Source organism: Scyliorhinus torazame, chromosome 3 (assembly GCF_047496885.1).
Source record: "Scyliorhinus torazame isolate Kashiwa2021f chromosome 3, sScyTor2.1, whole genome shotgun sequence".
Taxonomy (NCBI): Eukaryota; Metazoa; Chordata; class Chondrichthyes; order Carcharhiniformes; family Scyliorhinidae; genus Scyliorhinus; species Scyliorhinus torazame.
The window spans coordinates 217,775,300-217,792,723 of record NC_092709.1 but is presented as its reverse complement, the minus strand read 5'-3'; the positions used below and the strand labels follow the sequence as shown (position 1 = coordinate 217,792,723).

Genomic DNA, 17,424 nt, shown 5'->3' with positions numbered 1-17,424 from the left:
TTATAAAGCATTAGTTAGGCCCCATTTAGAATACTGTGAGCAATTTTGGGCCCCACACCTCAGGAAGGACATACTGGCACTGGAGCGGGTCCAGCGGAGATTCACATGGATGATCCCAGGAATGGTAGGCCTAACATACGATGAACGTCTGAGGATCCTGGGATTATATTAATTGGAGTTTAGGAGGTTGAGGGGAGATCTAATAGAAACTTGCAAGATAATGAATGGCTTAGATAGGGTGGACGTAGGGAAGTTGTTTCCATTAGCAGGGGAGACTAGGACCCGGGGGCACAGCCTTAGAATAAAAGGGAGTCACTTTAGAACAGCGATGAGGAGAAATTTCTTCAGCCAGAGAGTGGTGGGTCTGTGGAATTCATTGCCACAGAGGGCGGTGGAGGCCGGTACGTTGAGTGTCTTTAAGACAGAAGTTGATAAATTCTTGATTTCTCGAGGAATTAAGGGCTATGGAGAGAGAGCGGGTAAATGGAGTTGAAATCAGCCATGATTGAATGGTGGAGTGGACTCGATGGGCCGAATGGCCTTACTTCCGCTCCTATGTCTTATGGTGTCTCTTTGGGATCAGAAAGAATGAAATGCTAGTATGTCATATTCTGCCTGAGCTAAGTTCTACTGCAATATTTACTGCTAGTACCCCACTCAAGGGCTGCCCTTCACAGCTAGCCAGTGCCACCAGGGAATTATTTCAGTCCAAAGTCTAATAGCAGGAATGGGTGGATTGTATTACAAGGAAAGATTGGAGAGGTTGGGTTTGTATTCAGTAGAGTTTAGAAGTCTGAGAGGCAACTTGATCAAAACCTTGAAGATCCTGAGGAGTGTTGACAGAGTGGATGCGGAGAGGATGTTTCTTCTTGTCAGAGAATCTAGAATTGTTTTAAAAATACTCATAAAAATGCTTATTATTTAAGGCAGAGATTAGGAAAATGTTGATCTCTGAGGGTCGTGAGTCTCTGGAGCTCTCTTCCTTAAAAGGCAGTGAAAGCAGAGTCTTTGAATATTTTAAGGCAGAGCTAGATAGATTCTTGTATTAACAAGGGAGCAAAAAGTTATCAGGGGTAGGCAGGAATGGGAGGTTGAACTTACAGTCAAATCAGCCGTGATCTTATTGAATGGCGGAGCAGGCACAATGGAGCCAAGTACTCCTGCTCCTACTTGGTATGATCGGAAGTCTCAAAAAACTTCACAATTACTTAATTTATTTTGGCACAAGCTTTCCTGTGGTGCTGCTTAGGGTTAATTAAATTATGCTCCACTTTTAATAATGGAAACATCTCGTAATACACAATGGGTTACTCTGCTATGCAGGAGTCATGTTTATTTTTAAAGTCATAAAATCCAATTGCTGGTAATAACAATTTGATATTAATTGTTGCTGGCACAAGAAATCTACAGATTAACAGAAGTTTGTAAAATTCCACACATCAAGATGAAAACAGGAAATGCTCAAGTCACGCAACACATGTGGAGGGAGAAACCAAATTAGAGTTTCAGGCTGATTACTGTGTGTCTGAACTGACAGTGGCGATCAACCTGCAACATCAGCTCCGTTTCTCTCACACGCACACTCCCCCCGACCCCCTTGAGCAGTTCAAACATCCTGTTTTTTTCAGATATCCAGCATCTACAGGACTTACTTTTACATATGCAAATACCTTGCTGCAGGTCAGAATTACAATGATTGCAGGCCAGAAGGAGGCCACTCAATCCATCACGTCTCTGCTGGTTCTTTGCAAGGGCAATTTATCTAAGCCCTCGCTTCCCACCACTTCTCCATAGTCTTGTCAATTTTCTCCAGAGATGTTTATCCAATTCCATTTTGAAAGCCCCAATCATATCTTCCTCGATCACAAATGAAATTCCTAACCACGTGCTATGTAAAAACGCTGTTCCTCATTGTCACCTTTCGTCCCTTTGTCAATTACTTTAAAATCAGCATTCTCTGGATTTCAAGCTTTCCGTAAATGGAACTGTTTCTCCCTACATAAATAATCTTTGTCAGTGTCACAAGCAAGCTTACATTAACACTGCAATGAAGTTACTGTGGAAATCCCCAAGTTGCCACACTCCAGCACCTGTTCGGGTACAGAGGGAGAATTCAGAATGTCCAAATTACGTAACAGCACGTCTTTCGGGACTTGTGGGAGGAAACTGGAGCACCCGAAGGAAACCCATGCAGGCAAGGAGAGAACGTGCAGACTCCACAGGCAGTGACCAAGCCGGGAATCGAACCTGGAACCCTAGCACTGTGAAGCAACAGTGTTTTTCAAACTTTTTTTCCGGGGACCCATTTTTACCTACCGGCCAACCTTCGGGACCCAACACAGCCGACCTTCGCGACCCACGCCAGCCGACCTTCGCGACCCACGCCGGCCGACCTTCGCGACCCACGCCGGCCGACCTTCGTGACCCACGCCGGCCGACCTTCGCGACCCACGCCGGCCGACCTTCGCGACCCACCATTTTCTCTTAGCTTGTTTGTTGCTGACAAAAATGGAGGAAATGGTTTTGGGTCCCATTGGCCCCAATGGTGCCTTTGTCCCTTTGGCCCCCCCGAACTTGGGAAAAAAAGGCTGCGACCATATTAAAAAAAAATGCGGCCGCACTGTGCATGCGTGCGCAGTGCGGCCAAATTTTAAAAATCTGTTCCTGGCCATTTTGAAGGCCGCTCGCAGCCGGCATTATTAAAAGCCGGCTGCTTGCGGCTGTTGCGCGTGGATTTGCGCGATCAGGAGCGCCGCGACGGACGGCTCCGCGACCCTCCCGCTGGTCCCCTGAGTTTGACAATGCTTGGTTTAGACTGTCATGATTTTGAATGGTTCCAGCAAAGTCCCTCTCCATTTAACCTTCCCTTCTCCAAGCAGTCTCCCATTTAAGATAGGTATGAGGATTCTTTTTCTCTGTCATCAATCATTACAGTTCACTACTCCAGAGAGAAGCTCAGACTAGGTCATTGAATAGATTCAAGGCTGAGTTTAGACAGATTTTTGATCTATCCGAGAATCAAAAGATATGGTGGTAAACAGTAAAGTGGAGTTTCAGGCCATAATCAGAACATCAATGATCTTAGGGCAGATTCAAGTTATCAAATGGCCTACTCTGCTCCTACTTCTATTATGAGAAATAAGTATGGAATAGTTTCCAATATTATATTCTATTTGTGCTGAGAGAAATCAGACTCAACCTACAGACAGGCTAGTCCATCTCATTGTTGCCATGCACAATCAGTTTTTAACAGCACAGGCAGGGCGAGAAGTTTTGCCAGCACACCAAAACATACATTTTACTCTTTGAATAATGGCATGTGATCTTCAATGTCAATTTAAACTACCAGATTAGGCAGATCAGCCTCAGTTAAGAGAACAGTACATTTGACAGTGCAGCAGCATCCGAGTTCTATTCCGAAGCAACAGTCAAAATGCGGACTTCAAACTCCCAAAAATCAAACCCACCATCTTCTAATTCCAACGGCAAGAATGCTATCAAATGAGACAGTTTGGCACAATAGATGAATGATCTAATCTAAAAGATTTGCCATTACTCTTAGCACGAAGACTGGTTCACTTGAATGAAGAACCTTACCTTTTTTCTTCATCCAGTGCCACTTTTTTTGAACTTCGAGATGCACTTGATCTCGTATTGTTTGGTTGCTGTGTGTGCTGATCCTCCTCAGTTAATGAAAAGTCAGGGAAGTTAGAGATGTCAATACCAGTTGAATCTGGGACTTCCTGCAATGAGAATGATGGGGAACATCACCATTTCAAACACATTATTTCCTTTCTACAGGGAACCATAATGAACGGAATGTTCGTACCCAGGCTTGATAATGCAGTTTTTAAATTGTGGCAAGTACTGGGAACGCATTCAGGTACTGGTTCATAAATTTTGCCTGGAATAGGCTATACATTTGATTATTTCTTTTCTATTGGTCCAGAGAGACACATATAAAAACACTGGGCATTTGAAGGCGGGGAACGAAGTGCATGGTATGGCAGAAGTTATATCGTTACTGTCGTATTTCACCACCCACGTGTGGAAACGGGTCACTATATTTAAAAAGTTGCAATTCAAACTACTGAGAAATCTACACGCATTATGTTGGGCATTTCTTTATTCCACTGATGTAGTACAGACACTTCCCTTTTACAAATATATCCCACTCCCCCAAATCCAGAAAATCAAGGAAAAATTAGCAGAACTGAGCCTTAAGTACTCCCAAACATGTGCAATAACGTAATTTAACTAGTTAAAACTGCAGAACTTACGAGGTCAAATCACTGGTCTGCTTCCTAATGCTCATCATGTCCCCGATCTCTACCCCTTAAAGGTTAAACCTGTAGTTCTGAAGTGAAGTTTGAAGAATCCAAGCTCATGGTGGCAAATCTAACCCTCTGGATTCCATTTGCGATCCTAACTGGCTGGCCGATAAGCAAAGCCCTGGATTCTTGGGAATCGACTTGACTCCAGAAATTAATAAGCAGGGAGAATATCATCCTTGCATGACCAGCATTCCCTTTGAGATGTTACATAAGCACGATGGCACAACAATATTAAAGGCTCCACACAGCACAACATAAAAGGCTCCTTACAGCAAAGAGAAATGAAAAGGAACATTGTTTGAACTCTTACTAGACAGGAAGTAGATAAACAGGAGCTCAGTACAAGCAGTTTAACTCACTGTTGCAACCATTCTTCAAAATACAGCATAACCCAACTGACACCGAGCCAAGGAAGAAGACATTAAATTGTGTTCTAAAAAATTCTAAAAAGCTAAATCAAATATGTAGGTATCAATGGGGATATTAAAAGGAGAGATGGAAAGGTGCCTGATGGTTGAAAGATGTGACACATGACTTCCGGTGGCAGCCAAGTGAGCGGTTGCACATTTGGCAGCTCCTGCTCAAGGCGGATTGTTTTGGACCTTTTCCCCATTCATAGGGTAAGGTTGGATGAAAAAAGGAGCAGGAGTGATAGGAGAAAGTGAGACTCCACTGGTGTGGCTGGTGGATGGAGCCACAGACCAGAAGTGGGTCAAGAAGTGGGGCAGCACGGTAGCCTTGTGGATAGCACAATTGCTTCACAGCTCCAGGTTCCCAGGTTCGATTCCAGCTTGGGTCACTGTCTGTGCAGAGTCTGCACATCCTCCCCGTGTCTGCGTGGGTTTCCTCCGGGTGCTCCGGTTTCCTCCCACAGTCCAAAGATGTGCAGGTTAGGTGGATTGGCCATGATAAATTGCCCTTAGTGTCCAAAATTGCCCTTAGTGTTGGGTGGGGTTACTGGGTTATGGGGATAGGATGGCGGTGTTGACCTTGGGTAGGGTGCTCTTTTCAAGAGCCGGTGCAGACTCGATGGGCCGAACGGCCTCCTTCTGCACTGTAAATTCTATGATAAGAAGGGAGCTAGTGGAAGAGAAACTTCATGCACCAGAGATAAGATGCCGGAGGGTAAAGAGCCTGTCCTGCCCACCCAGTGGTCGACGAAGCAACTGGTGGACTTCTTGAACGAGACGTTCAGTCAGCAGAGGAGGGAAGCCCATGAGGCCCTAGCCAAGGTGGCAGAGCCACTGAAAGCTGGGTTGACTGCATGGAGCAGAGGCTGGAGTCCCAGGGCCAGGCGATTCAGAAAGTGGAGGAGTCGGTGGGGGAGCAGCTCACCTCATTGGTGGCCGAGATGGGGGTGTTGCGGGAGACCCAAAAGCGGCTGAAGGAGGAGGAGGATCTGGAGAACCGCTACAGGAGACCAAAACCTGTGGATTGTGAGGATGACCGAAGGCAGCGAAGGAGCAGACGCCGGCACGTATGTGGTCAAGATGTTGCAAAAACCAATGGGGGAAGAGGGCCCTCAACTGGCTGGAGGTCAACCGAGCCCACAGTGCACTGTTGAGTCGTCCGCAGGAAGGTGAGCCGCCGAGGGTGATGGTGGTGCGGCTGCACCATTGCCTGCACAAGGAATCAGGCTGGTCACGTGGAACGTGAGGTGGCCGAATGGGCCGGTCAAACGGTCACGTGTGTTCGCGCACGAGGAGTTTGAAGGATTTTTTTTTACGAGAGACCCATTTAAAGATGGGGATCAGACAAGGCTGAGGAAAGGACGGGTAGGGCAGGTGTTCCGTTCGGGACTAGACGCAAAGACGAGGGGGGGGGGCCGTGCTGGTAAATAAGAAGGTGGCTTTCGAGGTGGGGTGCATTGTGGCAGATTCAGGGGGAAGGTTCGTGATGGTGAGTGGAAAGCTGGAGGGTGCCAGTGGTTTTGGTGAATGTTTATGCCCCGAACAGAGATAATGTGTAATTTATGAGATAGGTGCTGGGGAAGATTTCTGATCTGGACTCGGAGTTCTCATTGAGCCAGGCTTTGGCCGGTTGAGCTCGAGGTTGGCAACGGTGTCGGCGGTAGCGAAGGAGCTGGGGGAGGGAGATGCGGTTGTTTTTGGACGGGTTGGAGTTTCCCCAAGGTTGATGAGGAGGACCTGGCGGAGGGTCTGAGAACTCCCATTAAGTTGATTGAACTGATGGAGAGTATGGGGCAATGCGGGCAGGGAAGGCCCCAGGGCCAGATGGGTTCCCGGGCGAGTTTTATAAGAGGTTTGGGTGGGGAACTTGGAGCCTCTGCTGACGAGGACATATAATGAGGCTCAGGAAAGGGGAGAGTTCCCCTCTACACTATTGCAGGCATCTGTTTCCCTGAGACTGAATAAAGGTAATGATCCGGAGCAGTATGGGTCCTACCTTCTGGTATCTTTGCTAAATGTGGACGCCAAGTTGCTGGCGAAGGTGCTGGCCTCACAAATTAAGGGTTGTGTTCTGGGGGTGATAGGTGAGGATCAGACGGGGTTTGTGATGGGGAGGCAGTTGTCCGTGAATGTATGGAGGTTACTTAACGTGATTATGATGCCCCCAAGGGGGCAGGAAGTGGAGGTGGCAGTGGCAATGGACGCAGAGAAAGCTTTCGACCGGGTGGAGTGGGAGTATCTGTGAAAGGTGTTGGAGCAGTTCAGGTTCAGGCAAGGGTTAGTGGACGACGTGTTGCTGTATATTTCGGACCCACAGGGGGGCACTGACAGAATTCTGAGCATTTTGGAGGTCTTTGGCTGGTTTTCCGGATACAAGCTGAAAATGGGAAAGAGAGGTAGGTGTTCGCGATAGAGAGCAAGGGGCAGGAGGAGGTTGGGAGAGTTGCCATTCAGCATGGTGGGGGCGAGTTTCAGGTACTTGGGTATTCAGGTGGGGTGGGGTTGGGCACAGCTGCATGAATTAAATTTGGCTCAGTTGATGGAGCAGATGAAGGGGGATTTTAAGAGATGTGATGTGCTGCCATTGTCACTGGCAGGACGGGTGCAGACAATGAAGATGATGGTGCTGCCAAGGCTCTTGTTGTATTTCAGAACCTCCTGATCTTCATCCTAAAGTCTTTTTTTTTTTTTTTTTTATAAAGGTCAATGCATCGATTTTGGGGTGGGTGGGGGCGGGGAAGACCCCGCGAGTCACGGGGACGGGGGCGAGGGGGCTGCCGTTGCCGAATTTCATGAATTATTACTGGGCGGCTAACATTGCTATGGTTAGCAACTCTGGTTAGGAAGTGGGTAGAGGGGGAGGGGTCGGTATGGGGGCGGATGGAGGCAGCCTCTTGCACGGTAACGTGTTTAGGGGCATTGCTGATGGCCTCTCTGCCGTTCTTGCCGGCAAGGTATTCCACATGCCCAGTAGTGGAGTCGGCCTGGAGGGTATGGGAGCAGTGGAGGCAGCATCTGAGATAGGAGGCTGCCTTGTTGTGGGCACCAGTTTGTGTGGGAAAGAGGTTACATACTTACAGGTTGCGAGGAGGCAGGTGCTGCCCTTTATCAGGAGCTGATGGACTGGAAGAAAGCCCCCTTGGAGATGTGAAACTGAAATGGGAGGAGGAGCGTGGGTGGGGGGAGGGGGGGGTTGTGTCCTCATCGTGTGCAAGGCTCAGCCTTATTCAGTTCAAAGTAGTTCACAGGGCACATATGATGGTGGCTAAGATGAGTAGATTCTTTGAGGGAGTACAGGATAGGTGTAGACGAGGGGGGGGGGGGGGGGCAGTTTGCAAAAAAAGGGAACATTCAGTGGTCAGGATTATCTGCCACAAAGCTTGGTTGCAAATGCTTTTGGAAGGATAGATGATTGAGGGAGAAAAAGCAGAGTACCAATGAGTGGGATTTGATCAGGTGGCTCCTCATGCTTGATAGGTCAAATGGCCAGCTTCTGTACTTTAAGATTTTGGATCTAAGGCAATGGGATAACTTACTATTTCCTCAGCATCCCAAGGAAACAGGTAAAAAAAAATCAGCTTGGGCTGTGAAAGGGTTAACAGTCAGTTAATTATACAAGCTAAAAATCAAACAAGCCTCTAGCTGCTAAATTCTTACCAGAAAGCTAGTGATGAGAAGCCTATTGTTTCAGCTCAGACTATCTCAAGGAACCTTGCTATATTAATTATAGGGAGGCTGTAGTTATGCAGCTCGCACACGGAAATTCAATTGAAAACCGTGGAGATGGAGCTCATGTGTGTCCACTGGAAATAAAGGACAATTAGGCAGGGAGTTGATACATCACTAATCAAAACATGTTCCTAGCATACCTATGTCAAGAAATTATTAGATAAGCAGAGACATATGCGCTTGGTGTGAGTACAAGCATATGTGCCCAGATTATGATTAGCAATTATACTCATATGTTATACATTACGTAATTCTAATTATTAGTTTTGAATGGCATCAATATCCTGGCTGGGAAGTTTGCTGGAGTTACTCAGGAGGATTTAAACCAGTATGGCGGGGATTGGGAACCAGAGCACTAGCATAGAAGGTGCAATAACTGAAGGGGAAATAGAGAACAAAAATAAGAGATCTGGAAGTATAGCAGGTAAGGCAGATGAACTTGGAGCACTTATTACGATGCTGTGGCTATCACAGAAATGTGGTTAAAGGGCAGGATTGGCAGCTGAACGTTGGAGGATATAGATGCTTCAGGAGAGATAGAGGGGGATGTCAAAGGGGTGAAGGAGTAGCATTACTGGTTAAGGAAAATATTATAGCTGTACTGCAGGAGGACACCTCAGAGGCAATCTGGGTAGAGCTCAGAAAGAGCAAGGGCAATCAAAATGTTGGGGCTTTATTACATGCCCCCCAACTGCCAGCGAGATATAGAAGAGCAGATAGGTAGAGAGATTTTGGATATGTGAAAAAGTAACAGGGTTGTTCTGGGAGGGGATTTTAATTCCCCCTATATTGACTGGGACTCACTTAGTGCTACGGGCTTTGATAGGGCAGAGTTTGTAAGGTGTATCCAGGAAGGCTTCTGGATGCAATATGTAGATGGTCCAACTATGGAAGGGGCATTACTGGATCTGGTATTGGGGAATGAGCCTGGACAGGTGGTTGAGGTTTCAGCAGGGGAACACTTTGGGAGTAGTGACCACAATTCCGTAAGTTTTCAGGTACTTTTGGATAGGGATGAGGGTAACCCTCGCGTTAAGGTGCTAAACTGGGGAATGGCAAGTTACGATAACTTTAGACAGGAATTGAAGAATTTGGTTTGGGTGCAGCTGTTGGATGGTACATCAACATCAGACATGTGGGAGTCTTTCAAGCGAGCTGATTAGGATTCAGGAAAGTCACGTTCCTGAGAGAACGAAGGATAAGTATGGAAAGTTTAGGGAGACTTAGGTAACGAGGGATATTGTGCACCGTGTCAAAAAGAAAAAGGAGACTTTTGTACGGTCTAGAAGGGTGGGGACAGTTTAAACGCTTGAGGAGTATAAAGAAAGTAGGAAGGTACTGAAGCAGGAAATTAGGAGGGCTAGGAGGGGTCAAGTCGGATTAAGGTGAATCCCAACACTTTTAATTCACATCTAAAAAGCAAGAGTGTGGCCAGGGAAAGTATTGGGCCACGAAAGGACAGTGGGGGGAATCTATGTGTTGAGCCAGCGGAAATGGGCAAGGTACGATGGACGAGGTACTAAATGAGTACTTTGCATCAGTGTTCACCAAAGAAAAGGACTTTGTGGAAGATGTTTTTGGGTAGGATGCGTGGTCATGTTGACATCGAAAAGGTGGGGGTATTGGGTCTTCTAAAAGATACTAAGGGTAGTTAAGTCTCCTGGGCCAAATGGAATTTACTCCAGAATACTGAGGGAAGCAAGGAAGGAAATTGCTGACATCTTTGTATCCAAATTGGCTACAGGTGAGATCCTAGAAGACTGGAGAACAGCTAATGTGGTACCGCTATTTAAGAAAGGTAGCAGGGAAAATCCTGGAAACTAGGCCGGTGAGCCTCACATCAGTCGTGGGTAAATTATTGGAGAGAATTCTCAGGGACCGGTTTTATACCCATTTGGAAACAAATGGACTCATCAGCGATAGCCAGCATGGTTTTATGAAGGGGAGGTCGTGCCTCACTAACTTGATCGATTTTTTTGAGGAAATGACAAACATGATTGATATGGGGAGAGCGGTGGATGTTGTTTACATGGACTTCAGTAAAGCCTTCACAAGGTGCCTCATGAGACTGGTACAAAAGGTGAAGTCACACGGGATCAGAGGTGAGGTGGTAAGATGGATACAGAACTGGCTCGGTCACAGAAGGCAAAGGGTAGCAGTAGAAGGGTGTTTTTCTGAATGAAGGTTTGTGACTAGTGGTGTTCCACAGGGATCTGTGCTGGGGCCTCTGCTGTTTGTAGTATACATAAACGATTTGGAGGAAAATGTAGCTGATCTGATTAGTATGTTCGCGGATGACACCAAGGTTGGTGGAGTGGCAGATAGTGTTGAGGATTGTCAGAGGATACAGCAGGACATAGATAGGTTGGAATCAAATGCAGAGAAATGGCAAATGGAGTTTCATCCGGACAAATGTGAGGTAATGCATTTTGATAGGCCTAACATAGAGGGGAAATATACCGTAAATGGCAAAACTCTTAGGAAAGTCAGAGAGATCTGGACGTGCAGGTCCACATATCTTTGAAGGTGGCACCACAAGTGGACAAGGTAGTCAAGAAAGTATACAGAATGCTTGCGTTCATTGGATGGGGCGTGAGTAGAAAAATTGGCAAGTCATGCTACAGCTGTATAGAACCTTGGTATGGCGGCTCTTGCGCACAATTCTGGTCGCCACACTACCAGAAGGATGTGGAGGCTTTGGAGAGGGTGCAGAGGAGGTTTACCAGGATGCTGCCTGGTCTGGAGGGTGTTAGCTATGTGGAGAGGCTGAATAGACACAGACTGTTTTCATTGGAAAGACGGAGGTTGAGGGGTGACCTGATAGAGGTCTACAAAATTATGAGGGGCATGAATAGAGTGGATGGATAGACATTCTTTCACATGGTGGAGGGGTCAGTCACTAGGGTGCATAGGTTTAAGGTCCATGGGGAAAGTTTAGAGGAGATGTGCGAGGCAGGTTTTTTAAGAAGAGGGTGGTGAGTGCCTGGAACGCATTGCCAGGCGAGGTTGTGGAAACAGATTGATAGGATGGGTATGGAGGGATACAGCACAATGAAGCGTTAAGGGTTTTGGCAAAGGTTGATATGACTGGTACAAGCTTGGAGGGCCGAAGGGCCTGTTCCTGTGCTGTATTTGCGCTTTGAATGGATAAATACTTCCTACACAAAAAGGTATTTGATTGATACAAGTTAATTACTTGGAAGCTAAGTACGATATAATTGCTCTGTATTTTCCATGATGGAGGATCTGGCAAGCCACCTGGTGGATGTTTAGCACCCCTGCTATAACTTGAATAAGATTTTTGAACTAGTGTCGCCTGGTCAGTTGGTGAGTGAGGAACACTATAGTTGAACAGTTGTTTGACTCGTGCAACAGGCTTCCTTTCTCAGATAATTATCCTGTTAACCATGCTTTTGAAAATTGCGCATGCCCACAAGGCTTTACTTTGTTACGGTTCACCACCCTCAAGATAAGCAAGAAGAAAACTGGAGCGAAATGCTGAAACATGAATAATTAGTGGGATTTGTTAATTTCTCTGTAGCTCCTGTTACGGCCCCTGATCAGATCTCAACAATGGCGAAGAGATTGAACCAGATGCGTAACTTTCAATTTTGAGACAGTGCAGAAAGACCGATTTGTTCCAGGAGTGATAATGTAAGAAATCGGGCTTGGTCATTTTATAAACAAACTTTATTCAAACAAAAGAAAACAATATTTAAACTTCTACTTCACAGTTCTAACACTAACAGATTACATGCAGTTTCTTAACACTAGTTCCCATCAAACAACAGTTTTATTATAAAAATACAGCTCTTGTTCCACTTACACATTCAGGCAAAGGCAACACTTGCATTTAGGAAGCAATCTTTCTTGTTAGGGACATTCGTTCAAAATCCTTTTCCACAGGGTGTTTTTGGCTTTTTTCACACCCTCTTTGAAGGCTGCTTACATCCTTCTCTCTTTGCCTGTTCCAAATTGATTCTCTCCCTAAGCTCCGCCCATCCCTACAAACAAAGGTCCTCTTCTGGAATGTTCAGAGTGGAACTTAGCAACTATAATTGGGCTGTTTGCTTGCCAACTCCCATTTACACAAAAGACCAGAGCTATGCCATTCATATGCACCTAACCTTTCACTGATGGACAAATAGGTCATCAGGCTCTGTGATAGGATAATGGCTGGTCATACAGGAATGTCCCAAAAGACAATGGGTCTCGGGTGAATCACCTTATGCATTCCTTAACGAGTTGAAGTCTGAATGGGACCATGTGACTCAGCGTATACCTTCGAGTCTGCTGCTAGCAGTTGTTTTAACCCCTAAATTGCCTGCAACCTCTTGGACCCCATTTCTGGAATCAAGCTCCTAATATCTCCCACAACTTAACATTCCACAGATCCAAGGACCAATCTACAAATTACAGAATTGTGTTGTGACACACCAGAAATTCATCACAACATTTAACCGGCTTGTATGTTTCACCTAAATCTATAACCAACTGTGAAAGCACAAATATACAACTTATCCACTTCTTCGACATTCAACATTATATTTAAATATAGACAGCAAAATCTCACCTGTACCATGGCAACAAGTTCCTGCAATTGTCGGAGTTTGTGTTTAGCAGCATTCAATCTGTTAATTTTCTGTTGAATTTCAAAATCCTGGTCAGCTTCTTCGACCAAACTACTTCGCTGACTCGATACTGTACCCTCACTTGCACAGTCCTCCTGGGTCTCATGTGCCTGTGTTTCATCAACATTCCTAGCTTCATTTTTTTCATCATTGTAGCGAGAGCCTGTACAGCAAATAGAAGACACAAAACATTACACAGCTGTTTTGGCCAACTTCTTTTTTGAAAATTACAGACATAAATACCCAATTTGCACACGAGAAACAAAGCAAAAATTTGAACTTCAGGAGATACAAACTATGGTTGACTATTTCTGCAGATTCATCGCATGAAAGGGATCAGAGGAGCAAGATAAAAGTCAGAGAGTTACAGCAGTCGGAAAGATATTTCATCTTAATGGTGATGATGAGAAGGAAGAAAATGACAAATGAAGAGGATCAGGCAAACCAGAGGCTCTGCAACATGATAGAAAAGTCCCTTCTGACATAAATCACCATCTGCAAAACATATCGTCTCACTTCCATTGCGAGTTCAAATACTTTTTCCAAAGGAAATTAAATGATGCTCAGAAGGATGTGGCACTGGACAATTCTGAATATAAGGGAACCAGACAAATCGGAATGGTTAAGCCATCTTCCGAGTAGAAACCAAAGAAAAACTGGTCAATGGTTTTGGAGTCATGAGAACTCATATTAATGCCACGGAAAGAAAAATGTTTGAGAAACGTCACAACCACGTTCACACTCCGAAGATAATTCCCAAGATGCGTAACAGCTGATAAGCGGAGCTCTCAGGTCTACAACTGAGTTTTGTGCCAATTTAAGATTCAAGTGGTGCAGCATGGGATCATCCAAGCTTGACTTAATTGCTAGTTTTAAAAGTGTTTGCAATAATAAAAAACCATGAGTGTAGATCATCTTGAGTATGAGAGTTTTTGGTCAGGCCTGTAAACTCACCTGTAATTGCAGAGGTACCAAATTAGATGTACAACACCATTGTGAGTTAGCAAAGTTGATGTAAATAATTAATAGAAACTGCGCATTTTTCAACTGCCTCTTCGAGGTTCCTGAGAGAACACTTCCCTGTATGCATACTTGTATTGAATAAAGTGCTAAACTGTTGCTTGATTCACTTACAGTTGACTCTGTGTTGTGTCTTTAGATACTCCACAAGAAAAAGCTTCGTCTTTCTTGCAGGAACCAACGGAATAAGTAGGAGCTTCACTGGAATCTGAAATATATAGCTCGATAAGGATGTGATTGGGTGCAGAGGAGATTCACCAGTATGTTATCTGAGCCAGAGCGTTTCAGCTACAAAGAGAGGCTGGTTAGGCTGGAGTTGTTCTCCTTAAAGCACAGAAGGTTATGGGGGGGGATCTGATTGAGGTGCACAAAATTATGAGGGACATAGATAGGGTGGATAGGAAGAAACATTTCCCCTTAGTAGAGGGGATATGGATTTAAGCTAAGGGGCAGGATATTTAGAGGTGATTTGAGGGAAAACTTTTTCACCCAGAGGGTGGTGAGAATTTGGAATGCACTGCCTGAAAGGGGTGGAGGAGGCGGGAACCTTCACAACATTTAAAAAGCATTCAGATGAGCACTTGAAACGCCGCAGCATACAAGGCTACAGGTCCAGTGCTGGAAAATGGGATTAGAATAGATAGGTGCTTGATAGTCGGCACAGATACAATAGACAGAAGGGCTTCTTGCTGTGCTGTAAACCTCTGCCTCTATAAGCAGCCGGGGACCATTTGGTGCCTCTTACGGCTATAGGGATCAAGCAGCAGCAATGGGTCTGACTGGCTTGCTCTGTAGAAAACCTGTATGGACTTGATTGGTCAAATGGAAGCTTTCTGTGCCACAAAGATAGGCACAAAGAACGAAACACTACAGATAGCATGGACGAGTATAGGAAATGCAGGGACAAAGTCAAAAAGAAAATAAGGAAATCAAGAGGCCGTGAAAAAAGATTAGTGAGTAAAAGTTAAAGAAAACCCAAACATGTTTTCTCAATATATTAATAGTAAATGGTTAGTTAAGGAAAAGTAGCTCAAGAATTACACTGAGATATTGGATGGGATAATCATAAAGGGAGAGGAAATACTCGAAAGGTTGAAATCCTTGAAAGTTGAAAAGCCACCGGGGCCAGATGGATTGTTTCCAAGGCTACTGAAGGAGGTCAGGGAAGAGATAGCAGATGCTCTGAGGATGATTTTCCAATCCTCACTAGACATAGGGGAGGTATCAGAGGACTGGAGAAATGCAAACATGGTTCCATTGTTTAAAAAGGGATTGAAGGAAATGCCAAACAATGTTAACCCAGTTAGTCTTACGTTGGTGGAGGGCAAGTTCGTAGAATCAATCCTGAGAGATAGGATCAACTGTCACATAGAAAGGCATGGAGTCAGGGATGGTCAGCATGAATGTGTTAAAGGAAGGTCTTGCCTCACAAATTTGATTGAATTATTTGAGAAAGTGACAAGGATTGATGAAGCTAGTGTCGTGGACATTGTGTACCTGGATTTTAGCAAGGTGTGTGACCAAGTACCACATGGCAGATGGGTCAAGAAAGTAAAAAACGATGGGATATAGGGCAATGTGGCAAACTAGATTAAAAAGTTAGTTTTGTAACTGGAAACAAACAGTAATAGTTAATGGTTGCCCTTGCAATTGGAAAGTTGTTTCAAGTGGTGTTTCACAGGGCTCGGGTTGGGACCCTTACAATTTGTCATATAACGATTTGGACGTGCACGTGGGGAGCACGATTGGGAAATTTGCAGATGACACAAAGATTGGCTGAGTGGTGCACAGTGTCGAGCAGGCGGTAATGTGACAGATGGAATTTAACACAGAAGTGTGAGGTCTTGCATTTAGGGAGGTCAAACAGTTATCGGGAGTACACAATAAATGGGAATATACCAAGAGGGATAGGTGAAGTAAGAGATTCTGGTGTACAATTACATAGATCCCGAAAGGCAGCAGTTCAAGTCAATAAGGTTGCAAAGAAACCATATGGAATGCGCACCTTCAGTAGCCTTGGCAAAGGTACAGAATATAAAATTACACTTATAATGTTGGAAACTTGTGTGAAACACTGGTAATGCAACAACTGGAGTATCATGTGCAATTCTGGTCACCACATTACAAGAGGGGCGTGATTGATGTGGAGAGAGTGCAGAGGAGGTTCACAAGAATGGTGCCAGGGCGAGAAAAGTGTAGCTATGATCAGAGTTTGAATAGGTTAGGGTTATTTTCCTTCGAACATAGAAGGCGAAGGGAGACTTAATTGAGGTGTACAAAATTATGACGGGAAGTGGACAGAAAAAAATTGTTTCCCTTGGTGGAGAATTCTAGAACCAGGGGACATAGATTCAAAATGAGTGGCAGACGATGCAATGAGGAGGGATTAATTAATGACTTCATAGCTGAGGATCTTCTGGGGAGTAGTGACCATAGTATGGTAGAATTCAAAATTCAATTTGGGAACGAGAAAGTGGAGTCCCACACTTGCATTCTAGAATTAAACAAAGGAAATTACATCGGCATGAGGACAGATTTGACACAAGTAGAGTGGGCAGGAAGGCTAAAAGCTGGGACAGCTGATGAGCAGTGGCCGTTGTTTAAGGAGATCCTCAATTCCTCATAACTAAAATATATCCTGGTGAGGAAGAAAGATGGTAAGAGGGGTAAAAAAAACATCCATGGCTAAACAAGGAGGTCAAGGACAATATAAAGACAAAAACTAAGGCTTATCAGATTGCAACGGCCAGTGACGGGCTTGAAAATTGGGCAACTTTCAAACATAAACAGAGGGATACTAAAAAAGTAATAAAAAGAGCACAGGTAAATTACAAAAGAAAACTAGCGCAAAATATCAAAAAGGATAGCAAAAGCTTCTGTAAGTACATAAAAGGGAAGAGTTGCTAAACTGAATGTTGGTCCTTGGAAGATTAAACCGAGAGTTAATAGTGGGGAAACACAAACATGCTAAATCAATACATTATCTCAGTTTTCATTGTGGAGGACACTAGTAACATTCCTATAGGAATGGGCAATTCAGAGGTAATAGAAAGGAAGGAACTTCGAACAATCAGCATCAATACAGAAATGGTACTGAACAAAATATTGGGAGTGAGGGCAAACAATTCCCCCAGGTCTGATGGTGTGCATTCCAGGGTGTTGAAGGAAGTGGCAGCGGATATAGTGGATCCATTGGTTAGAATATTCCAAAATTCACTGGACACGGGACAGGTTCCAGTGGATTGGAAAAATGCTAACCTAACGACCTTATTCAAAAAGGGAGGGAGGCAGAATGTGGGA

The 17,424-nt window shown here is 44.8% G+C and overlaps 1 protein-coding gene across 8 annotated transcripts in view; it reads right to left on the bottom strand.

Annotated features, from left to right (window-relative positions):
* Positions 1-17,424, bottom strand: part of pcm1 (pericentriolar material 1) — a 313,048-nt gene that overhangs the window by 184,028 nt on the left and 111,596 nt on the right. For all 8 annotated transcript variants that reach the window (XM_072496879.1, XM_072496880.1, XM_072496881.1 and 5 more), the window contains 2 exons: positions 13,047-13,267; positions 3,598-3,743 (listed from right to left, as the gene is read on the bottom strand). In XM_072496879.1, the coding sequence (XP_072352980.1) occupies positions 3,598-3,743; positions 13,047-13,267 (367 nt within the window). The remainder of the gene's footprint in view (positions 1-3,597; positions 3,744-13,046; positions 13,268-17,424) is intronic.